Genomic DNA, 15,893 nt, shown 5'->3' with positions numbered 1-15,893 from the left:
TATATGGAATGACAAGCTAGCGTTGGATGGCATTGCTTCATTTGCATGTGATTGTTTAGAATATGGAAGACTGAGTTTAAAATAAAAGAAAGAACAGCAAAGTTAACGAACACTTTTCTATACATCAGATGTCGCCTTCACAATGGACGTGGATTTTACCAGGAATGCTAGCCAACGAAGAACAACTTCTGGAAAATGCACAACAGGAAAAAGCAGTGTCCATATACTACACATCAACAATGACTGTGGAAAAGCGTCAAAGTTGCTGGAAATTCGTCACTTCTGTACAAAAGCAAATGAATGACACAAAGTCGAAGACACAATGCAAGGCTAAAATAATTTTTTCGAATTTCGCCAAAGAAACGCAGACAGCCAAGAATCCCATTATCACGGTTTCAGAAGACTCATTACAGACATTTTTACGCTACGAGACTTGTATTACTTTATACGAAATAAATAGCAAAAAGCCGACGAAATTTATCTCATCGGTGACATTTGTTCCGAGTCAACTAAAAGTAACCTACAAGTTTAGTTTGAAATTGAAGTATTCAAACGAAAACGCTTTTCGTTTTTAAAGTATAGGATGAAAATGCACCTGTAATTCAATTATTTTACATATGAATAATTGTTGGAAATGTGACCAACTTCAATTTTCTGTTATTGATATGAGAAAATAAATGTGCCTTAGTTAATTTTTGTCCCTTTTTTCTATGACTTTCCTTTTTTCGATAAAATTGAGGATTCATAGCTAACATTCTTTACAGTTCATACAACTTTATTCATAATTAGCGATATTTAAGATCTGTTCAGTCTTGGTAAAGTGTATAAATTGTTTTTTAAGCATAATATCTACTATAGGCGGTTTCTGTTTTGCCTGTACTGTAGTATCTTTCGCGACGTTTGATCTTATAACTTTCGATACGCTGAGCTTCTCTAATCGGATTATCGCAGTAATCTTGCCATCTTATCGTATCTTCATTCAGTTCTGAAATCGAAAACTTGGAGATGGAAAAAGCACTCTTTTCCTCAAAAACATGAGAATGTGAACAATTCACGGCATCCGTTAAAGAGCTCGATGTGAATGCATTCGGCGTGTCTTTTTCGGTCAGCATTTTCTGATCACAAGAATCTGACAACGATTCCTCCATTTCCGTTACGTTTTTCTTGGGTTTGTTTCGTTTGTATGATTTGTTTTTCACAAATCGCCCACGGTTTTTTGTTTTCTTCTCAAGTTTTTTCATTTGGTCATCAAAAACAAAATTTTCATCTTTATTCTTTAATTTAGCGTCATGAAGTAAACAGTTTCCATAGTGACAAATTTAATTTGTCACTATAGCAATTTTCAGAGCTTCCATTTGACGTCTTTAATACTACTCAAAATTGACAGGTCGAGGAATTCTACCAGTCAATGTGTACAGTCTTTTACGTACGACGAGCCATCATATCAATAGAAGGTTAAATCGTGGTTAGAACTGAGTAGTTATTCTGTGAAAGCCAACAAGTAGATTCCAGTCCAAATAAACAAAAAAGGACTTTCGGAATATATCAAAATCCCTTCTGAAGAAAAATATTTTTCAATGAATATGGGGCTATAGTTACCGATTTTTGAAATTCGTTAAGTTTTAGCATTACCACTGCTCATGTCATTAAAGTTTCACCACAACATAAAACAGCGGACATGGCTGCACCAATAGCGGCATTCGTATCAACAAACTTCACAGGTTTGTTACAAAAGATTTCCTGAAGTGTAGCACACAATACATTATTCTTTAAAAGCGCGTTGCCAGTTCCGAAAATACTACGAACTTCATGCTTTTCAAAAAAATCTCCAAACATCCCTCGGACGTTGTACAATATGCCAGAGCATACAGATTTGTATACATTACCCAAAGATAAAGACTCCATTGTTATATCGACAACCGACGCTCTTTTATTGGTTGCATGGCGCTCGCCCCAGAGTATAGGATCTACTTTAAGTTGTGAGACATCTTTTTGAGAAGTGATTGCACATGCAAGAAGTTTGTCGTAAATTTCCTCATGTGAAGGTGGTTCAACTCCCAAATCACGCATCCAATTTTCTAACATATTAACGAAAGTTGCAAGCACGTTCCCACCTGAAATGAAAAGAATAACTATGTAAAGTTGTTTTCAGTAACACATAAGTAACTCACGTAGTTACAATGCAGTGGAAAACGTCAATCCATAAAACGTTCGTAACAATCAAGAACATATTTGTTATTGGTTACTTAAAAATAGTTTATAAATAAAAGATAAAGTCAACCACCGATTAAAAGATGCATTTTCAATTGATTTGCTTTCAAAGTATAAATAAATACAAGATTTCTATTGCATTTATTTTCAACTTCTCAAGAATTTCCCCCCAAACCTTGTTCTGTTAAAGTATTAATAAATCAAAAATGTTTAATAATATAAGCATATAAAATTTTTTTGAAATGATATGATCACATGACTTTGGATTCTTAAATCTAAATTTTAGTTTTAAAAACGTAAAGAAATAAGCGCATTAAGGTCGACAGTAATGTTTTTCTCTCTTACCATTCAACGCAGCAGCAACGATTAAACTGTTGTTGCTAAAATATGGTAGGATTTGCAAGGCTTTTTTTGATTGTATTTCCTTGTAAATCTCAACTTTGAAAGTGTCTGCAATGACTACTGCAAGCTGTGCGGAAGTACCAATGTTAAGAACTAAAAAACATATCAATTTTAATATGAAAATATCTTGTATCTTAAAAAGGAATGAAGCAACACACTTAACTAAAATTACATCGTCAAATCTTGAACAATGGCATCACATAAAATTATGTGAAACACACAAAAAAGAAAATGGACAAATCTTTCTGTGTATTATTTCAAATAACTTAACTTGAATTAAGCAATTTCATTAAGCATTATATAGAACACAAAAAATATAAATATTCCAACCATTAGTCAATTACCAACATCCATATGTTGAGCTTGAGTGGCTAAAATAGAACATTGCATGTCTCCCAAAGCCACAAACACGTTTACACCTTCATGAATTTCATGCCATTTGTGTGAGAGTTTACCAGCAATATGTCCAGGTTCACATATCGTTGGTAAAATATGAACTGGGAAATTGGCTTTGATCAATCTAATAAATAGTGGTTAAAATAAACACTTGATTTATCAGAATCTGAACACATTTAACCTTATATGAAAACAGAATTTTTAAAATTTCACTTCAAAGATGATGAATGGGTATTGAACAAAAGTAAAATCATAGTTTCTACGCATGTATATAAGCTTTACTCTTCGCTTGATTTTTGACTTTACATTTACATCCATACATCTCTTCCCTATAAAGATTATACCCAACATATTTACATCTTCAATATCGCATACACCTACATCTTGATTGTGATAACCCCACACACTATCATCTTCAACACCTCACACATTTACATCTTTAATTTACCACATGATTACATCTTCGATAGGTACCCCCAGGCCTCAGAGACTTACTTTTCAAATTCCCATTGTTTTTCTCTTGATCATAATATCCCCAACTACAGGCATTCTGAGTAGAAATATTTGCAAACTCCGACGCAATTAAATATGAGACGAGAAAATCCATTACAGTCCCTGCACAATCATATTGTTCAAAATAATCCGGCATATGTTGATGTAACCAAAAAATTGTCGCACAACCATATCCTGAGGCAATGTGCAAACTTGAATCAGGCAACGAGCTAAGAAATTCGTCAGAACATCGCTTATCTTCCCATGTAACAAGTGTTGAAATATGATTATTCGTGCAAAGTGAAAAAGGTTTTTCTTTCGTTCTTGTCAAAAACGATTTGCTGTTCCATAACACACAACCATGCATTTGTCCACAAATTACAATATTTTTGACGCACTTTCTTGCCCCTTTTGGTAATTTTTCAATGCAATTGTCGAGTGCATTTAACAATTTTGCAATGTTTTGTTCTCTATGTTGTAAATCAGCTCTCTCTCCCACTGTTAATTCAGCATCATGTTCAAAGTTACTCTGTGAAAACTGGCACTGGCTGGCATTGCAAAAAGCACAGTCTTTACGCTAGTGGTGCCCAAGTCAATGCCTAGAGTTAAAGATTCCGAACTTGAAAGATGTATGTTGGTGGCCATTTTGAATTGCGCGCCACTCATTGGCTTTGTAGAGGTCTGGGACTGTAGCCATAAAAATTAGCAGGAATTAAAAAGGTTCTAAAAATTCACGCAAAAATGAAATTCAGGTTTCTTTATAGATGTACATTTGTAGATGCAGATCATCCAGGTTAGTAGAGTCCTGAGAAAGACTGTTTGTGTTGATGTTGATTGACATTTCGACAACCTTCGAGAGTCAAAAAACCATTCACTTCAATATAGTTATAAAAGTCATAAATAAAATCATTTTATACAATCCGGAGAAACTTTTATTTTTATAGATATAAAAGTATATTTTTTTATCTATAATGGTCGCACTCGTTCATGTACATTTCAGTTATTCAGTATGTCACGGGACTCATGATGAGAAATATGTAATGGTGGCATTCTGAGAAAAAATATAAAGTTGCAATTTCAGTCAAACATTTCAGTTCACTATTTATACTACACCGTATTCTGCTAAAAATTTTACACATGCAAGTTATTAATTTGATTATTTTAAAAGGATTGTGAAGTTGAGATTGAGGTTTGCATTCATGTCGGCCGTCGGACCGCCATGTACAACATCTCCGCACATAAAAATTAACAGCTATTCTAGGCCCTCCCAATTGCTTTATTTCAATGACAATACTCACAATGTTAATTACTATAATTTACTATATAAATTGTCCTCAAATTGGCAAGTGTATCGTCAAATCACCCTGCATTATTTTCAAAATATATAATTTACTTAACAAATGCTCGTACGGCCTTTTGAGCTTCCTCCAATATCGTATTTACAAAGAGAAGGGAATGCGACGCTCCACTCAATAACGTAGGCTGCACGTGAGCCAATAAAAATCCCTGTTTTTTTAACCATTGGGTAATCGTGAACATTTCACGAAGTTCAGTGGCGTTTTTTCTGTTTAGGTCATACTCCAGACTCAGCTGTTTTACATACGTCAAAAGGCTGCCATCTCCTAACATGCTCGACATACCCGGCCAAAGATCCAAGGTTATATCAAGACGCATATGATCAATTGATGACTGTAAAGGAGAAAATGTAAGTCCAAGGCTTTCTATGAATGGTCGCATCAACTTTACTGGGTTTTTAATCATTTATCTGCACTTAACACCGCCTATCGTTTCAAAATTTTTGCATCCCACTTTTCTTTTTCCTAACTTATCAACAACTACTTAAACGGGCAGTTTCATTTAACTTACAAAATCAAAGTGCAGCTCTTTTATCAAGGTTAGAAACCGTCTGTATTTCCAGCCTGGTGGCCCAGGAACCCTGTACTGAGCTTGTTGGTCTTTATATGATAATCTTGCATTGAAAAAACGCAATTTTTTGTATAATAATGATCAATGTGATCCAACGCAGGATCAAAACTGTGTACCAGACAACCAAAATCTTTGTGCATTGTTTCTGCAAACTTCTTCCACTCGTGCTTTATCCTTGACAGTAATTCAAAAGCAATTAGTTAAATATAATTTTAAAGAAAATAAAAGCCAATGGACAGGCAATCTATTATGAAAAAAGAAAATAAACTCACTAAGCAAAGAGCAAACGTTTTTGTGAACGCCAAAGGCAAAACAAACTATTACCTTGTACGAATGTAAATCGGAGGAAGAACACTTGTATTTTTTAATGACAATGAAAACAGTCAGAAAGAAAGAGAAAACAGAGTTTCGTGGTAGGTCAAATTCTATTGAATTTTGGTGCTTAAAAGACATAGGATTGATTGAGCCTTTATTGCAAATTGACGCTAGCTCAATCTTTACAGAGAGAATTCAAACATACATGTTTTCGAACAGACTGAGCTCGTATACAGCGAGGTTAAAGAAAGCTTAGTCTTGGGTCTTCTAGTCACCGCAATTCTAATTCATCGGAAAAACTATAGACCCTTACCCGAACGCATACACCAGACAGTTATGTTTTTGCAAACCGTACTTCCCATCAACGCAAACATACGATTTCCATCGTAGATCTTCACCATTTCTGTCATGACGTGATGAGGTGATCCTGGCAACCCGAGTTGGTCACACGTGACTTGAACGTCGAGAAACGCTTGTGTTAGTCTTTCTGCTTCATCTTCCCTCGAGCCTTTCCCAGCTATCAAAATTGGCGGTTGTTGAAGAAACGTTTGGGCATTTGTATTTGAACCATCGCGCTCCTTTGACGTCTCTATATAAATAAACGATTGACTGTACAATCACGTAGTTATAATACTTCTTCAGTAAAAAACCATTTTTAATTATATATCTAAATGTGCAAACCTGCAAAATAAATATACACAAAAACAATTAAATCAATTGATGATTTGGTCTTAGTTAAGGATTACGTTGGTACATACTGACGTGATTGAGGGATTTGCAAAAAATTTTCTCTGGACCTATTTTATTTAGAGGTCTTGTATTTATAAAAAAACAAAAATTTACCGTACCTTCCTTGTGCATAACTTTTCCATCGGGTAATTCAAGCAGCTAGAACCATGGAAAAAAATCAACATATAAAAATTGTTTTTGAGCACTTTGGTCTTGGTAAATCATTTTCTGGATGGTCATGGGGTTGAATTTCACTTAAGCAAGGCAACAAGATCGTAAATCAGTAAACTTTTCTTTTACTCTTGAGGCTACGTCTCTTTTAGTGCCCTCTCAAATGGTTGCCTTGGTATCGTCTATCACACCCTTAAGACTCCAATACAACATATGTATAATACTCACAGATATATAAACTGGGATAAAAAATACGATAGCAATTGCCATTGACACCGTAGCATTGATAAAGGCGGCCACATAGGATGATTGCATTTTGACAGTTGCAGATACCTCTGCTAAGACAAAAGATTTGACAATTGTAAAGCAATTCGCAATCTTATAGCGCTTGGTTATGGTGAATATGGGGTTTGGAGATTCAGGTGATGATTTAATTAAAACTTCAACATGTCAGAGGTGACACATACAACCAGAAAATGATCTTGACATGACGAAGTAATGTACTGAACAAACATACAAAATCCAAATTTTCATAATTTTTATCTGATATTCGCTAAAGTAACAAGGAGAAAAGTAGAAAAATCACACAATTTCTCGTCGTTGTGTCGTCATTTCCTAGTGTAAACATGACACGTTGCTATTTTGACACATAAACACAAACCACTAACTCAACACTTGAACACAAAAATCAACAATAAATATGGTTGTATTATGTCTAACTGCATCAGTTAAAGTCATATAATTTTGCAATAAAACATTTCATTGCAATATTTGCAGTAACTGAACACAATTTATGATAAGATTTTAAAAATTAACTCGACCGTTATAACGTAGCAATCGCTTAAGTTAATAACTCACTTTCTTTCTAATATCTCCAGAACAATTTTCTCGTTGAAGCTTGTTCAATTACCCAAGAATTGAAACAAACAAATTTCCTACGACTATCACTTGCATGTTCAAAAGCTCTGAGGAAATATAAGCTTACGAATGCTCTTTTCCTAATCGCAACAATAAATAAGACTTCCGCTTAATCTGTTATGTGTGGCCCGGTAAAATATTGCCTCGAAATCATTCAAGCATTTCAACCGTACGTAGTGGAGTGTATCAATGAAAATTGTGACATTTAAATTGCCTCATCACTTTGCTTATCCCACTTGTCTATATACTGCATGGTGTATCAAAACATTTGTACATCTTTGAAATTCGCCAACGTTTAGAAGTTGCATGATTCAGTGTTAAATTTTCCAAAAGAGGCATGTAAAATCATTGAAAGGAATTTCCTGCTGGGTATTGGCAATGTGAAGTTGTCATAATTCGTATGAACTATTGTTTTCCATTGCATTGCTGGTCTTTATGAAATAGCTTAAAACACTTTATGCACATGTGAGCTCAGAATACAGAGTGTCATAAAAAACTGCTCCTCTTTGAAACAAATGCATGACTCAGCAGTAATCGACCCCCATAGACCTGTAAACACAATTTAAAAAAAAATGCATACAAATTGCACCATTGCAAATTTCAAGCATGAAATTCATTTCAATAGCAATTATGCCTCTTTGGAAATTAATTCTATTCGAACAATGCTAATTTGTTATTCTTAATATCTTTGGTTAACTATTTAAAGACCCTTATAAAATTACATAATGTTAAAATTATCAACTACATAAGAATATATATGAAAGCATGATAAATCAGTGGGGGTAATATATGTATGATATAATCTCTGAAAAACAATAGATTTGAATGCAGCAAAAACTTGCATAAAGTAACATTATCCCCTCAGCCACCCTCTTATCAAGTATGTTATGCCACTATACTAAAGATAAAAAATGCAATGCTTCCATTTGCAATGATGTGCAGTAATCATTTCATAGCTCTGGATAATTGCCACTGTAGATTTTTAATATCTTGACAAGCGTAAATGATAAACTTTCTCTGTAAAAATTTGAGAAAAATCCTAATCACTTCAGATATTTCTTTCCCCTGCTCATCATAAAAATTCTCAAATATGCTCATCAGGTGAAGTTCAACACACTTAAATATAAAAAATAAATTTTATGCTATATGTATACATATATGATGTATATATACATATGACTGTACATCTTAAACAGGGCATTTCAAGTTATTTGTTTGCCAGCCAGATGTATCATTGCCAAAAGAGGATACTTAAAGCCATTGCTACACAAAATACAGCAACATAAGGGCTCTTTCTTTCCCCTATGAAAAAATAATGATACGCCATTAAGATATGACATCAAGAGCAAGCTGAAAGTTGTAGTAATTTTTGTACATTACAAACATAAATATTAAAAACATCCAGAATTTTGAAACAAAACAATGTCATCTAAAAAACTTTCATGGTTTCTAATAAGGATGAGCCAATTTATTGGCACTAAAAACTAATCACCAATATTTGGTTGTTTTCAAATAATCGGCAATCATTCTTTCGTTTTGAATTTTTAAAGTCCAAACATTCTAAAATCTGACTATTTGTCTTAGTTTGAATGCTTATACTCAAATCTAAATTTGCTATATATGTATATTTTCTTAGTATTTAAATTTCTTTCTTATTTCTTATACAGTATATTTAACTACAAGTGATTAAGAGATTTTAGCTTTTAAAAGTTTTTCATCAACAATAAATGTTTGACATTTTAAATATGCTTAGTTTTGCAAACTTTATCTTGTTTTGAAATTGACTTGATGTTTTACAATAATAATTGGCTTTGGCCATTAATCTGCTGATCAATAAATGCTCCTAATCGACAACCACTCAATTGAAATGGCTAATTAGCTTTTTATTGTGGTCAGCTCATCCCTAGTTTCTAACATAAAGGAAAATGGACCAAATCATATAAATTTGGTCACAAAATGCATCTGAACAATGAATTAAGAACATTGAAAATGAAATTATCTTTCCTCACCAATTCTAGCCATTTTCCAAAATATTCCAAGTAACCTAAATGCAGAAGCAGGTATCAAAATGTTGGTGAATTTTCACTGGCATCAGAATTTGAGAACAAGATTTTTACAAAAGTTCCACAATTTGGACACAGGTTTTTATCATTTGCATGTCCATATTGCCCATATGACTCACTTGCTATAAGCTTAACTAGTAAACATTTTTTTCTTAAACTAACGAACATGTAAATCTTGTTCAATTAATCTTATGTAATGCTCACACAATAAGATAACTTACCCAGTTTTATTTCTATCAAGAAGAGCAGGAGCAAAACTGCGAATGTACGTGCAGGTACAAATCATCAATAAAACGACAGCCAACAGACTTTGAAAGTTGAACAATGCTGACTGAAATAAATTTAATGAAACAAGTGAAAGAACTCGAACATTTAGTACATGTATAAAACAATACAAAAATCACGTAAGTAGAAAAAACATATTTACCATTGTAGATTTCTAAAATAAACAGAAGTCCTTGGAGCAAAATAAAACAGTCTTGATTATTTGTGTAATTTTCTGAACATTTTCGTGTTTATATAGAAAAGTACAAAGCAACATTGACACATCACATTTCACAAAACGAGTACGCAATCATTAAAAGCTCAGGTCAGCGGAAAAGATTACTTTACATTGTGTACTAAAAATTGCTATTGATTGTTAACCTTTTACTCACAAATCACAACTCGAAGAAGTCTTTCTTGAACTGTCATTTGTAAATCTTTCATCTGTATAGAAATTTACTTTCTCCCTGTTTTGATATGAGGCCGTTAGCCGTCTTCGTTTTTACTGTGTGTTTACAGATTTACAAAACTTGTCACGCTCAGGGATTCAGCAGCAACACTAATTAAAATATGTGTAACTTCCGCCACTTTCATTTGCTAATCAAAAAATTCATTAGTGAAAGAATTTTTACTCAGAACTAAATTGCTAGAAAACTGAACAGAAAAAATGGAGGCAACGGATGAGCTGGCAGTAGTTATTCATGGTGGATGTCACTGTGGCAAAGTACGTTTTCAAGTTTCCACAAAAAAGGTCGTCGATGTTTATAACTGCAAGTAATTTATTAAACAATCAATTATACAAAAAATTATCGTCTGCTATTATATCATTGATTTTGGTACTTATTCAAACTTTTCCTTTGGACCATTTTTTTCTACCACTGAACCTAGGTAGTGAACCACAATAGCAGGAACCAGTAGAGTATAACACCACCCGACGTTAACAGAATCACCCAATAAATTTGTTAAAATATTTGCAACATCAGTTTGATTCGTATAAACCAATCACACATAATATTTCCCATGCTGTATTAAATGATCAAAAAGTACATTATTCATTTATTTCTATGGTATTCAGTTGCAGTATATGCAGAAAAAAACAGAACCTACACTTCATAGTTCCAGATGCTGCTTTCAAAATCCTTAAAGTAAGTTGGAAATATACAGTTATACATACTCTAACATACAATAGTTAAGCTTTGTCAAGAAAATCGTAGATAATTTTACAAATATGCTGTGTACATATATCTGTCATTTATCAGAAATGGTAAAAATTTTTCCAATGATGGCCAGATGAACACACAAGTTCTAATAGTTAAACTGTACTAACTGGTTTATTGTATAACCTATTTTATCAACACAATTTTAACTGACTATTTTACTAGGGAGAAGATAATTTGACATGCTACACATTCAATTTGCACAAAGCAAAGCATTTGTTCTGCAAGTCATGTGGTGTTCAAAGTTTTTATAAGCCTCGTTCAAATCCAAATGGTTATGGCATAATGCCTCATTGTATAGATGAAGATGATGCTCAGAGGCTAAAAACGAACATGAAGTATTTTGATGGGGAAAATTGGGAAAAAGCAATTGTAGTGAATAAAGAAATTCTCACGAAATCAAATGAACCCAATTAATTAAGCACTGAGAAATTTCATTGACAAATAGTCTGAAATAGATAATGTTTCTTAGTTGCCTGAAATGTTTTTATGTATGTGTGCACAATTAAGTACTAAAATGTAAATCATCAGCAATTCATATAGCAATAGAGTAATTAGTAATTAATCAAAAACATATACTGACTTGCCGTATGTAACTGTACATGGGAGTTGTAGCCATAGTATCATTTGGCTACTTTGGAATACTTAAATATACGTGTCAGTGAGGACATATCTCTATTAATTAGAAATAATAATTTTTCAATTATAGGCATTATTATTGTCACTAATCAACCTTTTCATTTTTCAAAAATCTTGTACTGCATGGTAATTTCCTCAACTGATATGTGAATGAACTAAACACAATCACAACAGCAAAAAGAAAAGAGAAAGATGCAATGGTTTTCATAATTATTACGAACAGTTACCGTACAATTTAATTTTGTTCATATATAAATTAATGATAAAATTTTGTTAATTTTTTGGAAGATACTTATCCTCGGCTTGTGTGAGTTCCTTGTCACCTTGAAGACGGAAAATTTCTTTTACTCTAGCAATCTACAAAGAAATTTTTCTAAAAATGAATTTTCCTCACCACAAGGATGAAATTACTCATCCTCCCATTAAGGTAACGAGACAATGTTGAATAAATTTTAAGGAGTGAAGTAAGACACAATCCAATCTTTCTGGAATTTTAAAGATACTAAAATGAAATATAAGGCTCCAGTGGAATGTTCAACAAGTTTTCCACATCACTTCTCTAGTTACTTTAAAACAGCTTCTTGCTAAAAGTATATTCTTACTATACAATATTTTACATAAGTAAACAGTGTGAGAATTAACGGTGCAATGTGCAATTTACACATCGTTTTAGCTAAAATGAAAACAATTGCACATCACTTTTTCAAACGATGTGCAAAAATCAGCAGTTATAACGAAAAACACTGTCGTAAATCATATGAATTTGTTCACGTTTAAAAATGTTAATTTAGCAATTAGCGCTATATAATAATTAAAGTAATATGGATTTGACAATGCTGAACAAATTCGCACACTTTAAGTAAATAGTTTAGACCATAAGTAAAAAAACCAATAAGGGGAATAAGATCAGTGACGGTGGGATGGGAACTCTATGCCCTACTTTTCTTAAGATGCAAAATATGCACAACTCAAATGAGAAAAGTTTAAACATTTTGTTACTACCAACCTTATCTTCGACATTAACTAAAGACTGATCCAGGTAAATTTGTCGTGTAGTCTCCTGCATGGCAGCTATGGATGCTCGCATGTTATGATTTGCCCAAATGATCATTGAAATGCCAAGTTCACGGAAATGATCAGTAGGTACTGTGTAATAGTTTGTTGGCACTATAATCACCGGTCCCTGTATAGCAAAGTAGAATTTAACAAATCCATCTTGTTTCAATGTCATAGTATTGGGATACTGCAACAACTAACCCTAACAATCAACTCACACCTTCCATCACACTTTTCAACCATCACCCTACAATTTAATTGCCATTATCCTTTCAGCCTGATTATTCAGTCCTGCTAAGTAAATACTTGTGTGTTTTCTAACTGTGAAAACAACAGATTTCCAAAGAAATTAATATAAATGATGTGAAGTTTACAGAGCAGGAGTAAAACTTACGGGTTGGCTTTCCACTGCTCAATTCACCCAATCAAAAATAATTAAAACCAATGTAATACAGAAGATCAATTTCAGATCATTTCATTCATTTGCTGGCTGCTTCAAACAGCCAAGAATGAAAAACAGAAAAATGTACATCTCTCTCATGTACAGGTCTCAATAAAATGAAAAAATTGAAAAGTTTGATGGCAATGTTGCAACATTGCCAACAAATATCTTCTTTTAAAAATTTATTGATGCATACAGGACACACTACATACTGAAAAATTATATCATTGAGCATCTAACCTGATTATTCCATGCTTTCATGAAAGCCTCGATGTCTGAAGGATCAGATTTCTTGCTGTGCATAAGAATAGCATCTGCACCTGCATTCATATATGCCTCAGCACGCTTATGAGCTTCATCAAGGTCCCAACCTGCTATAAAAGCCTCAACTCGTGCAACCACCACAAAGTCTGGATCTTCTTGTGTATCTTAAATTCATGCAAAACTAAGTCAAAATAAATCTTTACAGCATGAAAATGACCCTTCACAAAATCATAACGAGCCTTTGCAACAGCAAAATAAATCTTTTTAACATCAAAACAAACCTTAACAACACCAACACATATGTTCACAACATCCAAATAAACCTTTAAAACATCAAGACAAACCTTTACAAGCCTTTATCTTCAGCGAGAATTCTTCAATGTCTGCAAGAGGTTGAGCTCGGCCATCAAGCAAGGAGTTGGTCTTTGGAAATAGTTTATCCTCAAGACATGCACCTGCAACACCTCTTTGCTCCAACTTCTGCACCAATCGTCTAGCATTATTAAAGTTTCCATATCCAGTGTCTGCATCGAGTAAAATAGGAATATCAGTCGCATCACTCATGAACTCCATTACATCAACAACCTGGGTCCAAGATGCCTCATTGCTATCACGTACACCAAGTTGTGCTGAAATGGACAATCCACTACCCCAAATCCCTTTAAAACCTATAAAAGCAAAATTTTTATTTGTTCCATGTTACAAATGTTTGTGCAATTTACATAATGACAAGTCTAAATACTCACCAGCTTCTTGCACAATTTTTGCACTCATGCCATTATGTGCTTCCATGATAAACTCAAGTTCTGATGATTTTAACATCTGTTTGAGCTGAGTTGTTTTCTGAAAGAAATTGATAATGTATTTATGGAGCCCAACAGTTTAAAACCCACACAAGCATGAAACTTCAAACTAAAAAATTGCATCTAATGAAATGAAAATTCATAAAAATGGTGCATAAGGATTTTAGGTTTAATGTTTCTCACTCGTTGAGAACATATCATTTAAGACAGTTGTGAATCCAGCCAATTTTTCTTATACAATGAAAACATTTTTGTTCTTATTCAGTGTGGAAACAATAAACGAAATTCGTTTTCTGAAGAATACATTTCTAAAAATTTGCAGTAGAAATTCATGCTATTTTTATCATTGTCCTCCACTGACATATGAAGACATTGTTTTGAAAAATGAAGCAGAAATTAGAAGTATATTCGCCATTCAACAAATTTAAATTGATACCTTAGTTGCATTATTTGAAAGAAAACGAGAAATTTTCACTACAAAATGGAAAATAAAATCAGATTTTGCTACATCAACTAAAATCTTTAACATAACTAAGTCAATGTAATGTAAAAGATTGATAATAATTTCTAAGCCACATAACAATAAAGATTATTTGTTAGTAAGGGATAGTAAGGGGTTGTTCACTGTTTGCACAAAATAGGTCAGAAGTGTAACAATTCAATGGTTTATTACCTCGAAATGTCATCAACGTACTTTCTGTCTTTGGATACAGAATACCTTGAAGCGATCTCGTAAACATGGCCATCTTATCGTGAATTTTGCAGAAAAAGAAGACAGATTTCACAGTTAAAACATTGACAACGGATTCAAAGTCAAAGATATGCACTCATCTCCCTTTGAAGGTCGCAAAGCAGTTATGAATCGTGGAATCGGATATTCAGAATGCGAATTAGTCAGCTTCTATCAGCGAAGTTTTATTAAATTTTTGTACTAATTTGTGCAAAACAGAAAAGTTCTTTCCACTAGCAATAGCACCATACTAACCTTAATCAGCGGCTGAGTGCATTTGGTGAAGTGATAAAATAAAAATAAAATATATTATTAACTACCGGAACTAAAACAAATTTTATTTTAATCAGGGGGAGAAACGCCACAAACTTGCTTAGTGGACGCATGGGTACAATTACTGTCTGTCAAATGGTACAATAGACATGGGTCCTGCTAAAGAACCCTAGAGAATGCCTGGAGATATTTGATGAATGACCGGGAGTCTAGAAAGAATGCCTGGAGTAAAATCATGTACTATGGGAGAAAACATTTATGCAAACTTTATGTAATACTCTAGTGACATTTGAGAAAAACGACGATTTTTTTGAAAGCAAACATGTTTCGACATTATCAGAATGCCATCTTCAGTGCAGAATGGTTAGTGTTAAGTAATATGATACATAATATGATATGAATAAATTAATTACAATTAATAGGATTATGATTTAGTTAGGAAGTTATAAAATATTTACAAAAAAATTTTGGTTACATTTTATTGGTTACATTTTCAGAGTTCAAAAAAATGTAACCAATAAAATGCTAAAACGTTATCAAAATTAGCCAATGATATCAAGCCACCAAATAATCACATCAATC

General features: G+C 33.2%; 4 protein-coding genes across 8 annotated transcripts; 1 reads left to right on the top strand and 3 right to left on the bottom strand.

Annotated features, from left to right (window-relative positions):
* Positions 1 to 568: 568 nt before the first annotated feature.
* LOC124435285 (sedoheptulokinase-like) lies at positions 569 to 4,152 on the bottom strand. Its single transcript, XM_046985221.1, has 5 exons — positions 3,458 to 4,152; positions 3,322 to 3,338; positions 2,958 to 3,133; positions 2,557 to 2,706; positions 569 to 2,114 (listed from the first exon to the last, which is right to left on the bottom strand). Exons 1-5 carry the CDS (start codon positions 3,866 to 3,868, stop codon positions 1,639 to 1,641), a joined length of 1,230 nt encoding a protein of 409 aa, XP_046841177.1. The 5' UTR covers positions 3,869 to 4,152; the 3' UTR covers positions 569 to 1,638.
* A 607-nt stretch (positions 4,153 to 4,759) lies between these two features.
* On the bottom strand, positions 4,760 to 7,701 carry LOC124434292. Of its 3 annotated transcripts, XM_046984181.1 has the most exons (6): positions 7,501 to 7,696; positions 6,871 to 6,980; positions 6,591 to 6,630; positions 6,056 to 6,331; positions 5,368 to 5,601; positions 4,760 to 5,190 (listed from the first exon to the last, which is right to left on the bottom strand). In XM_046984181.1, the coding sequence occupies exons 2-5, from the start codon at positions 6,955 to 6,957 to the stop codon at positions 5,597 to 5,599; spliced, it is 408 nt and encodes a 135-aa protein (XP_046840137.1). In that variant the 5' UTR covers positions 6,958 to 6,980; positions 7,501 to 7,696; the 3' UTR covers positions 4,760 to 5,190; positions 5,368 to 5,596. The 3 variants fall into 3 exon arrangements, with proteins under 3 accessions (XP_046840137.1, XP_046840135.1, XP_046840136.1); XM_046984179.1 differs by lacking the exons at positions 4,760 to 5,190; positions 5,368 to 5,601 and having other exon boundaries at positions 5,834 to 6,331; positions 7,501 to 7,701; XM_046984180.1 differs by lacking the exons at positions 4,760 to 5,190; positions 5,368 to 5,601 and having other exon boundaries at positions 5,834 to 6,331; positions 6,871 to 6,977; positions 7,501 to 7,701.
* Positions 7,702 to 10,273: 2,572 nt separating this feature from the next.
* On the top strand, positions 10,274 to 11,832 carry LOC124434291 (centromere protein V-like). 3 transcript variants are annotated; one of them, XM_046984176.1, is made up of 3 exons: positions 10,274 to 10,661; positions 10,963 to 11,032; positions 11,270 to 11,832. In XM_046984176.1, exons 1-3 carry the CDS (start codon positions 10,555 to 10,557, stop codon positions 11,519 to 11,521), a joined length of 429 nt encoding a protein of 142 aa, XP_046840132.1. In that variant the 5' UTR covers positions 10,274 to 10,554; the 3' UTR covers positions 11,522 to 11,832. The 3 variants fall into 3 exon arrangements, with proteins under 3 accessions (XP_046840132.1, XP_046840134.1, XP_046840133.1); XM_046984178.1 differs by having other exon boundaries at positions 10,525 to 10,611; XM_046984177.1 differs by having other exon boundaries at positions 10,525 to 10,638.
* A 104-nt stretch (positions 11,833 to 11,936) lies between these two features.
* On the bottom strand, positions 11,937 to 15,358 carry LOC124434290 (phosphoenolpyruvate phosphomutase). Its single transcript, XM_046984175.1, has 8 exons — positions 15,294 to 15,358; positions 14,982 to 15,054; positions 14,745 to 14,782; positions 14,252 to 14,348; positions 13,850 to 14,173; positions 13,482 to 13,669; positions 12,750 to 12,926; positions 11,937 to 12,100 (listed from the first exon to the last, which is right to left on the bottom strand). The coding sequence occupies exons 2-8, from the start codon at positions 15,052 to 15,054 to the stop codon at positions 12,017 to 12,019; spliced, it is 981 nt and encodes a 326-aa protein (XP_046840131.1). The 5' UTR covers positions 15,294 to 15,358; the 3' UTR covers positions 11,937 to 12,016.
* Between the last annotated feature and the right edge of the window lie 535 nt (positions 15,359 to 15,893).

Source organism: Xenia sp. Carnegie-2017, unplaced genomic scaffold (assembly GCF_021976095.1).
Source record: "Xenia sp. Carnegie-2017 unplaced genomic scaffold, XeniaSp_v1 HiC_scaffold_14, whole genome shotgun sequence".
NCBI lineage: Eukaryota > Metazoa > Cnidaria > Anthozoa > Malacalcyonacea > Xeniidae > Xenia > Xenia sp. Carnegie-2017.
This window is presented reverse-complemented; position numbering and strand designations above follow the sequence as displayed.